The sequence below is a fragment of the Cherax quadricarinatus genome, chromosome 65 (genome assembly GCF_038502225.1).
Source record: "Cherax quadricarinatus isolate ZL_2023a chromosome 65, ASM3850222v1, whole genome shotgun sequence".
Taxonomy (NCBI): domain Eukaryota; kingdom Metazoa; phylum Arthropoda; class Malacostraca; order Decapoda; family Parastacidae; genus Cherax; species Cherax quadricarinatus.
The window spans coordinates 13,899,723-13,920,484 of NC_091356.1; the positions used below are offsets into that span (position 1 = coordinate 13,899,723).

Genomic DNA, 20,762 nt, shown 5'->3' on the forward strand with positions numbered 1-20,762 from the left:
ATGGTCATACAACGCCTGGGAAATGAGAGGTAATCAAGGTTGGGGTCAAAAGAAGTGGAGGATGGCTTTAATTCCTTAGATCAAGAGCCCATCACTAGCATCGTGTCACCTACCTTGAAACGCAGCGACAAAATGTAACACATTTTCAATTAATAAATATACAGATGTATTAGTATAATAATAATTATTATTATTATTGGCAAGCGCTTAACCCGCAAGGAGTCATACAACATTTGGGGAATGAGAGGTAACCGGGACTATTTCAAGGAAGGGTAGGATCAAAGTAATTCACTGGCCCAAGAGCCTCTCACCATCAAGAACCCCCCTCCCTTTCCCCATGAAGAACCCCCCCTCCCCTTCCCCATGAAGAGTTACCGCAAACATAGGGTAGTGAGTGGTCCAATAATTATAGGGCTAACCTAGTTCATATATAACTGTTACTTACATAATGACTACACTTAGATTTCTTATAAAATTCCTCTATATAGTGCGACTGTAAATACGACTGAAAAAGTACATCCAAACTTGATAGTCTACGGAAAGTCTTCACAGTACGTGCTATTCAACTTTGAAGGCACTTTTTTCCAATCACATTTATAATAAATAACACTATATAGAGGAGCTACATAAGGTAGCCTACTGTATACAATATCATATTATTAATGGTCTATATACTAGTAATGATAAGACGAATATACAATTTGTAATTATTCGTTTGTTATCGGGACTTTTCACTGTCAATATGATACCAAGCTAACATACTAACACTTGTACTAAACGTATATGTAACTTAAATACAGGGACAAACTCGAATAAACTAGGTTGAAGGTCGTTCTGCCGACAAGTACGATGACAAGGACACGTGTAGCGGAACAGGGATATCCGGGTAACCTATTTGCACTACTGGAACGTTTCGCTGTGCAACGTTTCGTTCTAACATTGTTGCAAACGTTATTACATTAAAGGCTTGTTCTGCTGTATGTGTCCGTCTTTAAATAAACGATGCGAGACTGCAGGGTGTGGTGTGTTATATTAGCGTGTGAGCTCACATAGAGGTGCTGAAGTCAAGGTAGTTGGGTGGCACGCACACTTGGACCTGAGAAGGGGGTGTGGGATTCCTGGGAGGGGCAATGAGAGAGTTGCCACACTCGCACCCACCCACTACTTCTGGGAAAACTTCCCACGTCTGGGAAAACTACCCACGGAACTTTTAAGGAAAGACCTGCCTCCTATCGTGGAGAATATTGCAGGCAAGAGTGCATCTCGTTATTATTCGTTATTATTATTATTATTATTATTATTATTATTATTCCAAAAATGCAGTAAATCCGTATGGTTCCTACAACGCTCTTAGAAAAGGTGTGCGAGGATAGGGGTGTTGGAGGGGTGTAGTGGAGATGGGGTAAGTATGCATCAGCATCTCAAACGGTCACTTTCCATTCATTTTTTCTTCAAGAGATGACTCATTAAGGGAACTCATCAAAGGTGAAGGTTAAGGGTTTTTCATGCACAGTAGCACTGGATTAAGGTTAATACCCCAGATCGAATTTAACATAAATATTAACACTACAATTTTTGTTACTAACCTACAAATGTACTTTATAAGATGTATTTAACTAACATAGGACATTCCACTGGAATGACTTCACTGCATCTATACCAAGATACAAGTTTCTATGACCACTTAATCAAATGAAGGCCTCCCACACAGACACTGATGGACGACTGGATCCTGTAAAGTAGTATTGCTGGATCAGAGCTTGCAGTAGTTAATAACTAATAGTTTGTCAGGCATTTAAAAAATCTGAGTTGGGTATCAACCCAGACAGAATTTGTTCCCTTAAAAGTGGCTACTGAGATTGTAAAAATTTTGCCCAGAGGGACGAACTTAACAGCACCATAAAGACAGTTCTGAGCCGTTACTCATCCTGTATGTGAACATAGCGCCATAAAGACAGTTCTGAGCCGTTACTCATCCTGTATGTGAACATAGCGCCATAAAGACAGTTCTGAGCAGTTACTCATCCTGTATGTGAACATAGCGCCATAAAGACAGTTCTGAGCAGTTACTCATCCTGTATGTGAACATAGCGCCATAAAGACAGTTCTGAGCCGTTACTCATCCTGTATGTGAACATAGCGCCATAAAGACAGTTCTGAGCAGTTACTCATCCTGTATATGAACATAGCGCCATAAAGACAGTTCTGAGCAGTTACTCATCCTGTTTTTTACAAAGCGCCATAAATAGTTCTGAGCAGTTACTCATTCTGTGAGTGTACACACCGCCTAAACAGGTGATATGCCATTGGCAAAAGCAAGCGCTAAACCTACTAGGATCATGCAGCAATACCTTTCACAGCAATCATTATTAACTTTCACAAATCCTGCATGCTAGTATGTGATCTTGTATTAGTTAATAACGTGCATATATTCCTCATAAATGTTACTGGTATTAATTCTGTGTTCTTGAACTCTGTTACATTAAGATATAATGCCGGAAAGTATGTTCATCCTCCTCTCCACAAACTTGACACACTCTTCTCTAGAAGTTGCTGCACCAGCCTAGGCTAATCCTAGCCTCTGCCGTCTTTAATTTTCTCTTTCCACTTTTATAATCTTAAATATGTTTCATCTAATGCATCCCTGTTGTAATACTTGATGGATTTTACTATTTCCTAATTTACCAGTTCTATTAAATTCATATCTCTGATTTCTGTGTGATTTGTAATCTGACGCAATTTCTACAAGCCTACAGTGTGGAAAACTAGACACATGCAGTATATTGCGATCATTTATTGACTATGGTTTCGGCGAAACGTAGTTAATAAAGGATCACATTATACTACATTTGTGTAAATTTTTCCATCATGTCGGTACTTTATATCATTTATCTCCAAGCCTATAATTGCTGTTTCATTATTCCTATCAATTAATCAACTCACTCCTTGCGATGTAAAGGCATATCTGAAAACTTCACATGTTAACGTACCTTTGTCTGCAGAGTTTGCGAGAACCCCTGCTAGCAACTGTAGCAGATATTGTCCCACATGTTGGGTATATGGGGTTGCCATGCTATGGTGTGGGACTGGGCCGCGTGGGCGATGATCCATGGAATCATGTACAGGTAAATTACGGGCAACCCCAGCCTTTTCGTCTTCCTCTAAAGGAAGAGAAGACTCACTCTTACTACTGACTACACTAACACTGTCTGAACATGGGTGCTTCAGACCCTGGACACACTCAGAGCTTCTCAATACAAGCTCTCCACTCTTGACTAAGTCCTGCAGGACCAAACTGTCACTAACCACGTGATCACTCTCACAATTCAGGGCTTCTATAAGTAAAGCCTGCGTAACTCTGGTCTGCTTAATCTTGGATAATTCAAAGATCCTCTTGTAGCTGCGGGCGTTCCAAGCGTAATACTCCATGAGCCGCCGTACTACCTCGTCAGAAGTAGCCAGGGGAGCCAACTGAGCAATATGCAGCGAGCAGATCCTGGACCAGCGCGTCAACTCACGAACGTTGTTGCTGCCAAACACATGTTGCAAGGTGCGGAACAGGCATGGGTATTTCCAGGGCAGGCGGTGGAAAGACGCCCCCACCTTAGTCTTCTTCACATTACATGTTTTGATGAGGCAAGAAGACCCCATTGCAACCAATTATATTAAAGCAACACACAGTAATTACAACCACTCCACAGAGCAATGGCTGTCAGGATTACTGGTTGAAAAACAACACACTTTTCCCGCACTTCGTAAGCACTTCAATCACGTAAATGATAAATATGTGGTACAAGGTCACGTTAGGGCGGCAGGGGCGACTTTCACTGCCACACTAAAGTTTGCGCTGAACACGAATCAGCAGGGATACCTAGGACAGCAGACCACTACAACAGCTAGAATAAAACGTTACTACAGCTAGAAGAGTAAGCCATCATAGCTAGGATAACTGTCACCACAACTAGAATAGCAGGCCACCAGCACCACCTCGAACGCTGAGTGGCCACGCAAGACTGCCGGGCCGGGGGCATGATAGGGACGGCCACGGTCGTCTGGCTAGCCAACGCCGACCCCACGCACCCTTCAGGATCACCCGCGGGAGGTCATGACCCACGCTGACCCACGCCAACGCCCCGTGTGCTCATTGGCAGTCACGCGGAAAACAGGGCTCGGATTGGCGGAGAAAGTGAGCCACAAGCAGGGTGCGATAGCCATGTAGACGCCACCACAAGCCAACCAGACGGGACAACTGGTCTAACCTCTCCCCACACCCGGCACCATCTGGTTGAGGTATACACTTCGTCTGAGGAAACTGTCTCCTGACGTGGGTGGCAGTAATGACCTGCTCAGTGCTTAAACAACAGCTGGCGTACCAGTACTGGGAATCCTGCAACCCATCTTCTAAACTGTAATTCATGCCACTCATTCTAAGGATCCAGAAGCAGATATTCGTCAATAACAAATACCCGCACATAGGAAAAAGAAAGTTATAACGACATTTCGGTGTGACCTGAACCATTAATTAGTCACACAAGTGTTAGTCACATGATGACCCTCTCCGTCACATGATGACCCTCTCCGTCAAATAATGACCTGCCAAGCTGGCGTACCAGTGCTGGGATTTTTTTTTATTATCCGAGGGGGTGGGGGGGAAGAGAGCCAAACCCATACGGGGGTCATAAACCACTTGGGGAATGGAAGGCATTCAAGTCTGATCCAGGGAAGGGAAGAATAAATTCAGTTCCTTGGATCAAGAGCCCCTCATCGGCATCACGACATCTCCCTGGAAGGGTACCTACCACTACTGGGAATCCTCACGCACCTGTTAACCACATACAATACAACGCACCTGTTAACCACATACAATACAACGCACCTGTTAACCACATACAATACAACGCACCTGTTAACCACATACATTACAACGCACCTGTTAACCACATACATTACAACGCACCTGTTAACCACATACATTACAACACACCTGTTAACCACATACATTACAACGCACCTGTTAACCACACACATTACAACGCACCTGTTAACCACATTACAACACACCTGTTAACCACATACAATACAACGCACCTGTTAACCACACACATTACAACGCACCTGTTAACCACATACATTACAACGCACCTGTTAACCACATACAATACAACGCACCTGTTAACCACACATTACAACGCAACTGTTAACCACATACATTACAACGCACCTGTTAACCACACACATTACAACGCACCTGTTAACGACATACAGTACAACGCACCTGTTAACCACATACAATACAACGCACCTGTTAACCACACATTACAACGCACCTGTTAACCACATACATTACAACGCACCTGTTAACCACACACATTACAACGCACCTGTTAACGACATACATTACAACGCACCTGTTAACCACATACAATACAACGCACCTGTTAACCACACACATTACAACGCACCTGTTAACCACATACAATACAACGCACCTGTTAACCACACACATTACAACGCACCTGTTAACCACGTACAGTACATGCCTTGTACGCTCAGTGAGGCCCCAGCCAAATAAAGAAATACAATTTTAATATTGTATTAACTGGTCAAAGTTTTCCTTGCCTACTGAGCTAAGGTACTGGTAATATGTGTAAAGTTATGCTTGGTGCAGTGTGACAGTTGATGTTGACCAGCACACACTTGCTGCAAAACGTTCAAGCCGCTATCACCTGAAGCCACAGCAATAAGTAATACACTTGTGATATTTGGAAAAAATATCTGAGAATTCAAAAGAGTAAGCAATTCTTGAAGCAAATCCTTCAGTTTGATTTCTAGTTCAAAGTTTGTAGAATATAATACCCTGGAGATAATAATAATAATAATAATAATAATAATAATAATAATAATAATAATAATAATAATAATAATGATAACGTTTGTTTCTGCAAGTACATGATGCAATTTATACAGGCCTAGCTGACATCAGTGACATACTATATAGAAAGCCCCTGGTTATGCAGAATATTTCGGGCAACTTAAGTTAATTTTGTCCCCCAGGATGTGACCTACACCAGTCGGCTAACACCCAGGTACCTACTAACTGCTAGGTGAACTGGGACAGCAGGTGTCTTAAGGAAACACGCCCAATATTTCCACCCGTACCGAGGTTCAAACCACGGATTTGAATGTGTAAGCTGAGTGCGCTACCAACCGATTTACGGGACACCTCTTCAGTCCAATTATATATATATTATTTCAAGTTTCATTACTGTACTCTCACTGAAATTGTTCAGTCTGTTGAAATGCCAAAAAAAAAGGGACAAATTAGTACCAGTGAGTTAAGGGGCCTGAATATGTTCAATTTTTTTTTTTTTTTTGGTTCAACTTCCACGAAATTTTATACTGTGATTAAACCAGCAATTTGCGACCCACACACTGTTTGTATTGACTCGTGTTGCAAAACTGCGAAATATTGCAAAATTGTATATGGCATAAAAACCCTCCCTGGCCTACAAAATTGTTAAGACGTACAATGTTCTAATTAACATCAGATGAAAGACAAAGAGGAAGATAAACTTAATTTTCAAGTCTTATACCTCCATATAAGACTTAAAATAATAGTCACTGACACCAGTGGTACACTAGGAGAAAACACAATAAATGTCAGGGTTCCAAGACTGTTCAACAGCCTCCTACCAGGCATAAGGGGAATTATCAATAGACCCCTGGTTGTCTTAAAGAGGAAGATGGACAGATACTTAAAGTCGGTGCCGGATCAGCCGCGCTGTGGTTCCTATGTCGGACTACGTGTGGCCAGCAGTAACAGCCTGGTTGATCAGGCCCTGATCCACCGGGAGACTTGGTCGTGGTCCGGGCCGCGGGGGCGTTGATCCCCGGAATACCCACCAGGTAGGCTGACACTCAACATGGGATACAGCAGGTAATACACAACCTTCACACAGCAGAAACAAACTTATCACAATGTTTCGATCCAACTTAGATTGTGTGACTAGTTAATGGTCCAAGTCGTACCGAAACGTCGTAATAAGTTTCTTTCTCCTATGTGCGGGTTATCTGTGTACTGTTAAAGTCACGCTATTGTGCCTTTTGTTATTTATGTAGCAAGTAAGTTGCAATTTGTTGAAGACTCACTGAGCTAACAATTTGAAGTCAGTCAGGATTGCATCTCGCTCTTCTTAGGTAAGTTCGCAAATTTTTCTACTCTCAGAGCCCGGCCTTGGGCCAGGCTCTTCTAGTGCTTGTCTGGTCAGCCTGGCTGTTACTGCTGGTGACCCGCTGACCCACATATCCATCACAGCCTGGTGGATCTAGCACCTAGTGAAGATACTTGTCCAGTTTCCTCTTCAAGATGTCTACACTTGTGCCAGCAGTGTTTCTGATATTTTCTGGTAACATGTTGAATAATCTGGGCCCAAGGACATTGATATAGTTTTCCTTTATTGTGCCCACTGCAACTCTGCTTTTGAACATCAAAATGGTATACAATACCGACAGATTGTTAGGTAAGACACATATGCAACAGTTAGACAACTTTATTCCGAAACGTTTCGCCTACACAGTAGGCTTCTTCAGTCGAATACAGAAAATAGGCAGGAACAGTAGAGATGTGAAGACGATGTAATCAGTCCATCACCCTTGTAGTCGTAGACTACAAGGGTGATGGACTGATTACATCTCTACTGTTCCTGCCTATTTTCTGTATTCGACTGAAGAAGCCTACTGTGTAGGCGAAACGTTTCGGAATAAAGTTGTCTAACTGTTGCATATGTGTCTTACCTAACAACTCTGCTTTTCACTGTAAGGCATTCCTAGTAATTTCAATACTTTAATAGCTGTGTGTGGGCCGTAAACAATCTCTGTATTATCTGTTCCAGCTCTGATATTTCTCATGCTCTGAACGAGGTCGTCAACACTAAGCAATATTCCAAATCTGAGAGCACAAGTGACTTAAAAAGTGTCACCAGTGGCACTATTTCCCTTTGTTTTGAAAGTTCTCATTATCTACTCCGTCATCTTCCTGGCTGTCGTGACCTCGGTCTTATTGTGGTCTTTGAAAGAAAGGTCAGCTGTCATTTACAAGATATTCAATGGTATCTGCCTCAACATAAAGTGTTGTGTTGTGTGCCTCAACATAAAGTGTTGTGTTGTGTGCCTCAACATAAAGTGTTGTAAAGTAAAAGGACACAAGTGCAACTAATGTGACATTTATTGTGGCAACGTTTCGCTCTCCAGGAGCTTTATCAAGCCATGGAGAGCGAAACGTTGCCACAATAAATGTCACATTAGTTGCACTTGTGTCCTTTTACTTTACATATTGTCGGTAATTCTACCAACTTTATTACATAAAGTGTTGTGTTGTGTGCCTCAACATAAAGTGTTGTGTTGTGTGCCTCAACATAAAGTGTTGTGTTGTGTGCCTCAACATAAAGTGTTGTGTTGTGTGCCTCAACATAAAGTGTTGAGTTGTGTGCCTCAACATAAAGTGTTGTGTTGTGTGCCTCAACAAGAACAGTTAGTAACTTCATCCACAAAGATGACATTACAATTCATTCAAATTTTGATATGAATTTCTGAATATGAACTTTTTCTGCCTTTTCTGAACTGCTACTAAAAACTGTAGATCTACTAAACTGTTGCAACGTTAGTAACTGCCTCTGCATCACTGCACAGTCAATACACAGTTGTAATTATGGTCAAGTAAAGCAGCTTGTACGTCACTGTACTTTTTGATATATTAGATGAACTGCAGTAAGCCTGTCATGCAGTGATGAAATTTTAACTTAAAACATTCTATAATTAAAGAAAATAAGAATGGAGGAACACTGCAGAAGATGTACTGGCCCATGCAAGGCAGGTCTTTATCAAAGCCACCGCTACCCAAGAATTTACTCCCGTACCCACGACACCAATCATACCCAACCCCTCCCACTCATATATTTGTCCAATCACTTAAGCTAAATATAAATTTATCTAACTTAATCCGCTAGTACTACTACTACTACTACTACCACCTCCTGCCTATATATATCCCTCCTTTTCTCCTATTCGATTGTGACTTTGCAAATGGTCCAAGTCGACAGGGGATGTAAATAACGTGCTGAAAATATCTAGCCAAGACAGGACTCGCAGCAATGGTTTTAAGTTGGAAAAATTTACCCGACGAATGTGAGTCGACTACTGGGAACATCATGACGAACGACACCAAGGAAGGTAAGAATACTGTTGTTGTTGGGGATAGCCAAGTTACGTATATGGATAGGGCGTTCTGCTTGAAGGACAGGAGTAGGAGACAGAGAGTTTGCTTTCCTGGGGCTGGGATGGAGGATATTGTTAGCCGTCTGGATGACATCATGAGAGGTAATGGGAGCAATCCTATTATCTGTCTCAGTGCTGGAGGCAACGATGTTGGCAGACGTAGGAGTGAAGACCTGATTAGCAGGTATAGGTCAGCAATAGAAATAATTAGGAGTAAGGGTGGGAACCCTGTCATATGTGGTATTTTGCCAAGGAGAGGAGTTGGAAATGAATGGTTGTCCAGGGCAATTGGTGTCAATTGCTGGCTGGACAAATACTGTAAGGAAAATGCGGTAACATTCATTGACAACTGGGACCTCTTCTATGGCAGAAATGACATGTATGCCAGGGATGGGGTTCACTTATCTAGGTCTGGGGTGGTAGCACTGGCAACTGCAGTGGAGGGAGCAGTTAGGACTTTAAACTAGGAATAGTTAGTGGTATGGGTTTTGGCAGGAAAACAGTGAAGTCCCAGTGTAGTAATATTACGAGTTCTAGGGGAACTAGTAATAAGCAGAACGAGGTAGATATTGAAAAGCCAGGGACTTTGGGTGATAAGGACAGTAATAGGTTTAGTAGAAAAACAGAAATGAGCAGGAAGGGTAAAGAGAAAGGAGAGTCTTTCAATGTTTATTATGCTAATTGCCGTAGTGCTAGGAATAAGATGGACGAGTTGAGATTAGTTGCTAGTGCAGGTAACATTGATGTATTTGCCTTAACTGAGATGTGGTTTAATTCAAAAAGTCGGGACATGCCTGCGGAATGTCATATTCAGGGTTTTAAATTGTTCCAAGTAGATAGAAGTATCGGGAAGGGGGGTGGGGTGGCATTGTATGTCCGAGAGCGCTTGAACTGTTGCATAAAAACGGGTATTAAGTCTGAAGTAACACATACAGAGTCTGTTTGGATAGAATTTTCAGAGGGGCATGAAAAACTGATTTTAGGAGTGATATACCGTCCCCCAAACTTAGATAGGGACCAAGGGAGACTACTATGGGAGGAAATTGTTAAGGCCACAAGGCACGATAATGTAGTAATTCTAGGAGACTTTAACTTTAGTCATATTGATTGGAATTTCTTGACTGGGAATTTAGAATCATACGACTTCTTAGAAGTAGTTCAGGATTGTTTTTTGAAGCAGTTTGTGACAGAACCTACAAGGGGAAATAACCTGCTTGACTTAGTTATGGCAAACAATGAATCCCTTGTTAATAATTTAGAAATTTCAGAGGAACTGGGTGCTAGCGACCACAAATCAATTACATTTAGCATTGAATGGAAGTACGATAGTAGCGATAACTCAGTAACAGTCCCAGATTTTCGCTTAGCAGATTACGATGGGCTTAGAGAACACTTATCATCTGTTGACTGGGGTAACGAAGTGAGATATCAATATGACAGTTTTCTGAACACTATACATGCTGCTCAAAGAACGTTTATCCCATATAAAGAAATTAGATCAAATAGAAATGACCCAAAATGGATGAATAATAGGCTCAAATATCTACTAGGGCATAAGAAAGGAATTTATAGGCATATCAAAAGAGGTGAGGGTCATCTTATTAATCAGTATATTGACATTAAGAGGGACATTAAAAAGGGGATAAGAAAAGCTAAAAGGGACTATGAAATTAAAGTTGCTAGGGATTCTAAAACTAACCCAAAAAGTTTTTTCCAGGTCTATAGAACAAAAGTTAGAGATAAGATAGGTCCCCTTAAAAATAACTATGGGCACCTTACTGACAAAGAGAATGAAATGTGCTCGATTTTTAATAATTATTTTCTCTCAGTTTTTACACAGGAAGACACTAACAATATTCCAGTAATTAATTTTTATAGTGGGCTAGAAGAAGGTAAATTATGTAACATCACAGATAGACAGGATGTCTCTCCAAGAGAGAACCCGCAGTAATGGATTTAAATTAGATAAGTTTAGATTTAGAAAGGACATAGGAAAGTATTGGTTTGGAAATAGGGTAGTTGATGAGTGGAACAGTCTACCTAGTTGGGTTATTGAGGCTAGGACTTTGGGTAGTTTCAAATTTAAGTTGGATAAGTACATGAGTGGGAGGGGTTGGATTTGAGTGGGACTTTCACATCAGAGCTTATTTCTTGGGTGGCATTGAAAATTGGGTTGGGCAAATGTTTTGTTTGTGGGATGAATTGTAAAGGACTTGCCTAGTATGGGCCAACGGGCCTCCTGCAGTGTTCCTCCTTTCTTATGTTCTTAAATTCAGATTCAGGAAGGATATAGGAAAGCACTGGTTTGGTAATAGAGTTGTGGATGAGTGGAACAGTTTAGAAAGACACGTAAGCAAACACTAACATATTTATTAGAAAACGTTTCGGTCCTGGGACCTTGATCACTTCTAACATACAGAGGTAGAAAGACATTATATATATAGGCGGAGAGTGAGATGTGACTCAAGAAATCGTCATGTTGACGGCAGTGAAGGGACTTGAGCTAGAGTTCGTCACGGCCACGCTAGCTGGAGATTCGTCTGTAAAAACTTGCATTTGTGGTCACAGAGGTGCCTGTGCTAACCTTCCTATGGTGTAGAAATATACCTAATTGGATGAATCTTATTGTGGCTAGCTGGTCTAGTGGCTAACGCGACGGGCTGGAGTTTTGAGACTCTATGACCGCGGGTTCAATCCCGGCCGGGGGTATGTTTTTTTTTACTGCTGAGGTCGTCACGTTGGTGTTAGTACATGACCTGCGCATCAGCACGAAGCACCTGCTGTATCCCTGCTGTGTGTCCACCCAATTTGAACAAATCAAGGATTACATCGCCAGATCAACCAGGATGCGATGGATATGTGGGTCAGCAGCCCGCCATCGGCAACAGCCTGGTTGACCTAGTAAGCACCAGACGAGCCTGGCCCATGGCCGGGCTCCGGAAGTAAAAAAAAAACTCAAGAACTCATCAAAAGTAAGGTATATATATATATCCCCACACTCACTATCTCAACACATCACACCTCTCACTATCTCAACACATCTCCACACCTCTCACTATCTCAACACATCTCCACACCTCTCACTATCTCAACACATCTCCACACCTCTCACTATCTCAACACATCTCCACACCTCCCACTATCTCAACACATCTCCACACCTCTCACTATCTCAACACATCTCTCACTATCTCAACTCATCTCCACACCTCTCACTATCTTAACTCATCTCCACACCTCTCACTCTCTCAACACATCTCCACACCTCTCACTATCTCAACACATCTCCACACCTCTCACTATCTCAACACATCTCCACACCTCTCACTATCTCAACACATCTCTCACTATCTCAACTCATCTCCACACCTCTCACTCTCTCAACACATCTCCACACCTCTCACTATCTCAACACCTCTCACTATCTCAACTCATCGCCACACCTCTCACTATCTCAACTCATCGCCACACCTCTCACTATCTCAACTCATCGCCACACCTCTCACTATCTCAATTCATCGCCACACCTCTCACTATCTTAACTCATCTCCACACCTCTCAATATCTCAACTCTTCGCCACACCTCTCACTATCTCAACTCATCGCCACACCTCTCACTATCTCCACACCTCTCACTATCTCAACACATCTCCACACCTCTCACTATCTCAATACATCTCTCACTATCTCAACTCATCTCCACACCTCTCACTATCTTAACCCATCTCCACACCTCTCACTATCTTAACTCATCTCCAGACCTCTCACTATCTCAACACATCTCCAGACCTCTCACTATCTCAATACATCTCCAGACCTCCCACTACCTCAACACATCTCCGCACCTCTCACTATCTCAACTCATCTCCACACCTCTCACTATCTCAACTCATTGCCACACCTCTCACTATCTCAACTCATCTCCACACCTCTCACTATCTTAACTCATCTCCACACCTCTCACTATCAACACATCTCCACACCTCTCACTATCTCAATACATCTCCAGACCTCCCACTATCTCAACACATCTCCACACCTCTCACTATCTCAACACATCTCTCACTATCTCAACTCATCTCCACACCTCTCACAAACTTATGCCTAGAACAGATTAACTCGGTGGCACTCGATGTATGCACAAGGCTTATTCCTCTAAGAAAAAGGAGGAGTAGATGTAAAATAGAAAGAGACAGGCGCTCCCTTTACAGGCGACGGAAAAGAATAACAGAGCGGCTAAAAGAGGTCAATATATCTGAAATGCGCAGGGAGACACTGGTCAGAGAAATAGCAAGCATCGAACTTAAGCTAAAAGAATCCTTTAGGAGTCAGGAATCGCGGGAAGAACTAAAAGCCATAAATGAAATCGAAAGAAACCCAAAGTATTTCTTCTCCTATGCCAAATCAAAATCGAGAACAACGTCCAGTATTGGGCCCCTACTTAAACAAGATGGGTCCTACACAGATGACAACAAGGAAATGAGTGAGCTACTCAAGTCCCAATATGACTCAGTTTTTAGCAAGCCGCTAACCAGACTGAGAGTCGAAGATCAAAATGAATTTTTTATGAGAGAGCCACAAAATTTGATTAACACAAGCCTATCCGATGTTATCCTGACGCCAAATGACTTCGAACAGGCGATAAATGACATGCCCATGCACTCTGCCCCAGGGCCAGACTCATGGAACTCTGTGTTCATCAAGAACTGCAAGAAGCCCCTATCACGAGCCTTTTCCATCCTATGGAGAGGGAGCATGGACACGGGGGTCGTCCCTCAGTTACTAAAAACAACAGACATAGCCCCACTCCACAAAGGGGGCAGTAAAGCAACAGCAAAGAACTACAGACCAATAGCACTAACATCCCATATCATAAAAATCTTTGAAAGGGTCCTAAGAAGCAAGATCACCACCCATCTAGAAACCCATCAGTTACACAACCCAGGGCAACATGGGTTTAGAACAGGTCGCTCCTGTCTGTCTCAACTACTGGATCACTACGACAAGGTCCTAAATGCACTAGAAGACAAAAAGAATGCAGATGTAATATATACAGACTTTGCAAAAGCCTTCGACAAGTGTGACCATGGCGTAATAGCGCACAAAATGCGCGCTAAAGGAATAACAGGAAAAGTCGGTCGATGGATCTATAATTTCCTCACTAACAGAACACAGAGAGTAGTCGTCAACAGAGTAAAGTCCGAGGCAGCTACGGTGAAAAGCTCTGTTCCACAAGGCACAGTACTAGCTCCCATCTTGTTCCTCATCCTCATATCCGACATAGACAAGGATGTCAGCCACAGCACCGTGTCTTCCTTTGCAGATGACACCCGAATCTGCATGACAGTGTCTTCCATTGCAGACACTGCAAGGCTCCAGGCGGACATCAACCAAATCTTTCAGTGGGCTGCAGAAAACAATATGAAGTTCAACGATGAGAAATTTCAATTACTCAGATATGGTAAACATGAGGAAATTAAATCTTCATCAGAGTACAAAACAAATTCTGGCCACAAAATAGAGCGAAACACCAACGTCAAAGACCTGGGAGTGATTATGTCGGAGGATCTCACCTTCAAGGACCATAACATTGTATCAATCGCATCTGCTAGAAAAATGACAGGATGGATAATGAGAACCTTCAAAACTAGGGAGGCCAAGCCCATGATGACACTCTTCAGGTCACTTGTTCTATCTAGGCTGGAATATTGCTGCACTCTAACAGCACCTTTCAAGGCAGGTGAAATTGCCGACCTAGAAAATGTACAGAGAACTTTCACGGCGCGCATAACGGAGATAAAACACCTCAATTACTGGGAGCGCTTGAGGTTTCTAAACCTGTATTCCCTGGAACGCAGGAGGGAGAGATACATGATTATATACACCTGGAAAATCCTAGAGGGACTAGTACCGAACTTGCACACGAAAATCACTCACTACGAAAGCAAAAGACTTGGCAGACGATGCACCATCCCCCCAATGAAAAGCAGGGGTGTCACTAGCACGTTAAGAGACCATACAATAAGTGTCAGGGGCCCGAGACTGTTCAACTGCCTCCCAGCACACATAAGGGGGATTACCAACAGACCCCTGGCAGTCTTCAAGCTGGCACTGGACAAGCACCTAAAGTCAGTTCCTGATCAGCCGGGCTGTGGCTCGTACGTTGGTTTGCGTGCAGCCAGCAGCAACAGCCTGGTTGATCAGGCGCTGATCCACCAGGAGGCCTGGTCACAGACCGGGCCGCGGGGGCGTTGACCCCCGAAACTCTCTCCAGGTAAACTCCAGGTATCTTAAATCATCTCCACACCTCTCACTATCAACACATCTCCACACCTCTCACTATCTCAATACATCTCCACACCTCCCACTATCTCAACTCATCTCCACACCTCTCACTATCTCAACTCATTGCCACACCTCTCACTATCTCAACTCATCGCCACACCTCTCACTATCTCAACTCATCGCCACACCTCTCACTATCTCAACATATCTCCACACCTCTCACTATCAACACATCTCCACACCTCTCACTATCTCAATACATCTCCAGACCTCCCACTATCTCAACACATCTCCACACCTCTCACTATCTCAACACATCTCTCACTATCTCAACTCATCTCCACACCTCTCACTATCTTAACTCATCTCCACACCTCTCACTATCTCAACACATCTCCAGACCTCTCACTATCTCAATACATCTCCAGACCTCCCACTACCTCAACACATCTCCGCACCTCTCACTATCTCAACTCATCGCCACACCTCTCACTATCTCAACTCATCGCCACACCTCTCACTATCTCAACACATCTCCACATCTCTCACTATCTCAACACATCTCCACACCTCTATCTCAACACATTTCAATATCTCAACACATCTCAATATCTCAACACATCTCCACACCTCTCACTATCTCAACACATCTCCACACCTCTCACTATCTCAACTCATCTCCACACCTCTCACTATCTCAACACATCTCTCACTATCTCAACTCATCTCCACACCTCTCACTATCTTAACTCATCTCCACACCTCTCACTATCTCAACACATCTCCACACCTCTCACTATCTTAACTCATCTCCACACCTCTCACTATCTCAACACATCTCCAGACCTCTCACTATCTCAATACATCTCCAGACCTCCCACTATCTCAACACATCTCCACACCTCTCACTATCTCAACTCATCGCCACATCTCTCACTATCTCAACTCACCGCCACACCTCTCACTATCTCAACACATCTCTCACTATCTCAACTCATCTCCACACCTCTCACTATCTCAACACATCTCTAATAGAGGCTACTGGCCTCCCAGTGAGCAGAGACTGCCATCACACCCTGCTTCTAGGAAAAGCCAACATAAACCCGGCAGTCCTTACCACCAAAACTATCAAAGAGGTTACCAGGAACCCTCGACCCAGGAGTGCTTACACAGCATGAGTGTGAAGCATACCATGTGGTTGATGCGAAAAGTTTTATGTAGGGAAGACTGGCAGAGACCTTCAGACACGCCTTCAGAAACATTATACGCTCCAGAATGGATAGCCCATAGTAACCACATCATGGACTGGGGTAGAGCACGACAGCTACACCACGAGAACGACAGGACAAGTACAGACGTTTGCAACTAGCCATGATTAACCAATCACCATTGAACACAATGCATACTACTTAATTACCTCAAACTACCTTTTTCCACTTTTGTGGTTAAAAACATGAGCAAAGACTTAAGCCATTTTATGGAAACGTTTCGGTCCTGGGACCATGTTCATAAAGCGAACAAGGTCCCATGAAGGAAATGTTTCTATAATAAAGTGTGGTTAAAGCGTGTGTTCATATGTTTAAGCGCAACTTATCAATATTACATAGCAGGTTTCACTGCTTCTTCCTTTGTTACTATTGCAACTCGTCTGTATATTCGACAGATGAAGCCTGGTGTTGCTGTTAAACGTTTTGTCACTAAAGATACCTACGTACTGCACACCTATCTAATTAATCAACTTGTCGGTATTGTGTAACATACATACATACATTTTTTTTATTATCACACTGGCCGATTCCCACCAAGGCAGGGTGGCCCGAAAAAGAAAAACTTTCACCATCATTCACTCCATCACTGTCTTGCCAGAAGGGTGCTTTACACTACAGTTTAAACTGCAACATTAACACCCCTCCTTCAGAGTGCAGGCACTGTACTTCCCATCTCCAGGACTCAAGTCCGGCCGGCCGATTTCCCTGAACCCCTTCATAAATGTTACTTTGCTCACACTCCAACAGCACGTCAAGTATTAAAAACCATTCGTCTCCATTCACTCCTATCAAACACGCTCACGCACGCCTGCTGGAAGTCCAAGCCCCTCGCACACAAAACCTCCTTTACCCCCTCCCTCCAACCTTTCCTAGGCCGACCCCTACCCCGCCTTCCTTCCACTACAGACTGATACACTCTTGAAGTAATTCTGTTTCGGTTCATTCTCTCTACATGTCCGAACCACCTCAACAACCCTTCCTCAGCCCTCTGGACAACAGTTTTGGTAATCCCGCACCTCCTCCTAACTTCCAAACTACGAATTATCTGCATTATATTCACACCACACATTGCTCTCAGACATGACATCTCCACTGCCTCCAGCCTTCTCCTCGCTGCAACATTCATCACCCATGCTTCACACCCATATAAGAGTGTTGGTAAAAGTATACTCTCATACATTCCCCTCTTTGCCTCCAAGGACAAAGTTCTTTGTCTCCACAGACTCCTAAGTGCACCACTCACCCTTTTCCCCTCATCAATTCTATGATTCACCTCATCCTTCATAGACCCATCCGCTGAGACGTCCGCTCCCAAATATCTGAATACATACATATATATATATATATATATATATATATATATATATATATATATATATATATATATATATATATATATATATTAACCCAATATCTATTTTAGTTCAATCTTTCGCCTACACTTTGCGTGATTCACATGAACGTCAATAAGCCTCGACCTGTCCCCAGTAGCCTAGTTCCTAAGTCCTGCCACTACCAGATCTTTGACCTCGCATATTCCTGACCACCTCTGACCTCAAATATGCCTCACCTCACCTTAGACCTATCTCCCAGGCTGCCCTTATGTCTATTACGGCGATGTTTTTTACTCTTCCCTATGCTGTATATTTTACATGATTAACCACAGCCTTGAGTAACAAAGTTTTCCTAGCTAGTAGTCTTAATAACCATGAGCAGTAAGCCTAGTCATATTCTTTATTACTACAAACAAGACTGGTCCTAGTCTATATTACTATGAGCAACAAGACTCCAAGCTGCCCGAAAAATATCACATGTTAGTGGCTTTCTTTTCTGCCTAATAATACTTTATTACATGTAAACTACGTTACCAGTATACTACAGAAAAGAAATACATTATTTGTAAATTTTATTACCATAAACAAGACGACTCCTAGTCTTTATTACCACTAGCAAGAAGATTCCTAGTTTTTATTACCATGCAGAAGACTCCTAGTTTTTATTACCATGCAGAAGACTCCTAGTTTTTATTACCATGCAGAAGACTCCTAGTTTTTATTGCCATGCAGAAGACTCCTAGTTTTTATTACCATGCAGAAGACTCCTAGTTTTTATTACCATGCAGAAGACTCCTAGTTTTTATTACCATGCAGAAGACTCCTAGTCATTATTACCATGCAGAAGACTCCTAGTTTTTATTACCATGCAGAAGACTCCTAGTTTTTATTACCATGCAGAAGACTCCTAGTCATTATTACCATGCAGAAGACTCCTAGTCATAATTACCATGCAGAAGACTCCTAGTTTTTATTACCATGCAGAAGACTCCTAGTCATTATTACCATGCAGAAGACTCCTAGTCATAATTACCATGCAGAAGACTCCTAGTTTTTATTACCATGCAGAAGACTCCTAGTCATAATTACCATGCAAAGACTCCTAGTTTTTATTACCATGCAGAAGACTCCTAGTTTTTATTACCATGCAGAAGACTCCTAGTTTTTATTACCATGCAGAAGACTCCTAGTCATAATTACCATGCAGAAGACTCCTAGTCATAATTACCATGCAGAAGACTCCTAGTTTTTATTACCATGCAGAAGACTCCTAGTTTTTATTACCATGCAGAAGACTCCTAGTTTTTATTACCATGCAGAAGACTCCTAGTTTTTATTACCATGCAGAAGACTCCTAGTCATAATTACCATGCAGAAGACTCCTAGTTTTTATTACCATGCAGAAGACTCCTAGTCATAATTACCATGCAGAAGACTCCTAGTTTTTATTACCATGCAGAAGACTCCTAGTTTTTATTACCATGCAGAAGACTCCTAGTCATAATTACCATGCAGAAGACTCCTAGTCATAATTACCATGCAGAAGACTCCTAGTTTTTATTACCATGCAGAAGACTCCTAGTTTTTATTACCATGCAGAAGACTCCTAGTTTTTATTACCATGCAGAAGACTCCTAGTTTTTATTACCATGCAGAAGACTCCTAGTCATAATTACCATGCAGAAGACTCCTAGTTTTTATTACCATGCAGAAGACTCCTAGTTTTTATTACCATGCAGAAGACTCCTAGTCATAATTACCATGCAGAAGACTCCTAGTTTTTATTACCATGCAGAAGACTCCTAGTCATAATTACCATGCAGAAGACTCCTAGTTTTTATTACCATGCAGAAGACTCCTAGTTTTTATTACCATGCAGAAGACTCCTAGTCATAATTACCATGCAGAAGACTCCTCCCTCTATCTGCACCACCAATCTTTCGTCCCCAACACCACTCCCATCTCCACCACCCTCCCGCACCTTCCCCACCCAAACAACTATCCCTACAGCCATCCCCTTCAACTAAAAACCAGGGAATTGGAGCTACCCTGTCTTGGATCAAATCTCATTACTACCTATTTTCAGGCCCTGTATAATAATAATAATAATAATAATAATAATAATAATAATAATAATAATAATAATAATAATAAATTAAAAATAATACATGTCTTCGTACCGTATCTTCCGTTTTCCATTTAAATATTTATTCTGTTGACTCCCCAGCTACCGTTTTCTGTGGTAATTTTTAATGTGTTCTATTTATCTACTTTTTTCTGGAACTGGAAGAGCAGCCACCTCCTCGTAGTGATCCCGGGTATTTTGAATGACTGGTAGTGGACTATCAGTCATGCACAACAGCTGTCAGCAACTCTACAGTGTGTATTTTCTGTCTCAATAACATACACCTATATGGGATCAAATCAGACTGAATATTATTCCAAAGGAGCAGTATGATCCGTTAGTGTTTAGTGCTCACCAGGGTAAATAATAATAATAATAATAATAATAATAATAATAATAATAATAATAATAATAATAATAATAATAATAATAGTTTACTGTTTTTCATTCTCCGCTTTAATTCCCATTCATATTAAA

The 20,762-nt window shown here is 42.1% G+C and overlaps 1 protein-coding gene across 6 annotated transcripts in view; it reads right to left on the reverse strand.

Annotated features, from left to right (window-relative positions):
- Positions 1 to 20,762, reverse strand: part of LOC128700546 (protein hsr-9) — a 331,945-nt gene that overhangs the window by 125,470 nt on the left and 185,713 nt on the right. The window contains exon 1 of one of the 6 annotated variants that reach the window (XM_053793808.2): positions 2,991 to 3,667. The exons of 4 other annotated variants lie outside the window; for them this stretch is intronic. In XM_053793808.2, coding sequence (XP_053649783.2) covers positions 2,991 to 3,651 — 661 coding nt within the window. In that variant the 5' untranslated portion in view covers positions 3,652 to 3,667. Of the gene's footprint in view, positions 1 to 2,990; positions 3,668 to 20,762 lie in introns of those variants that run through there. One more of the 6 variants, XM_053793807.2, reaches the window with a different exon arrangement.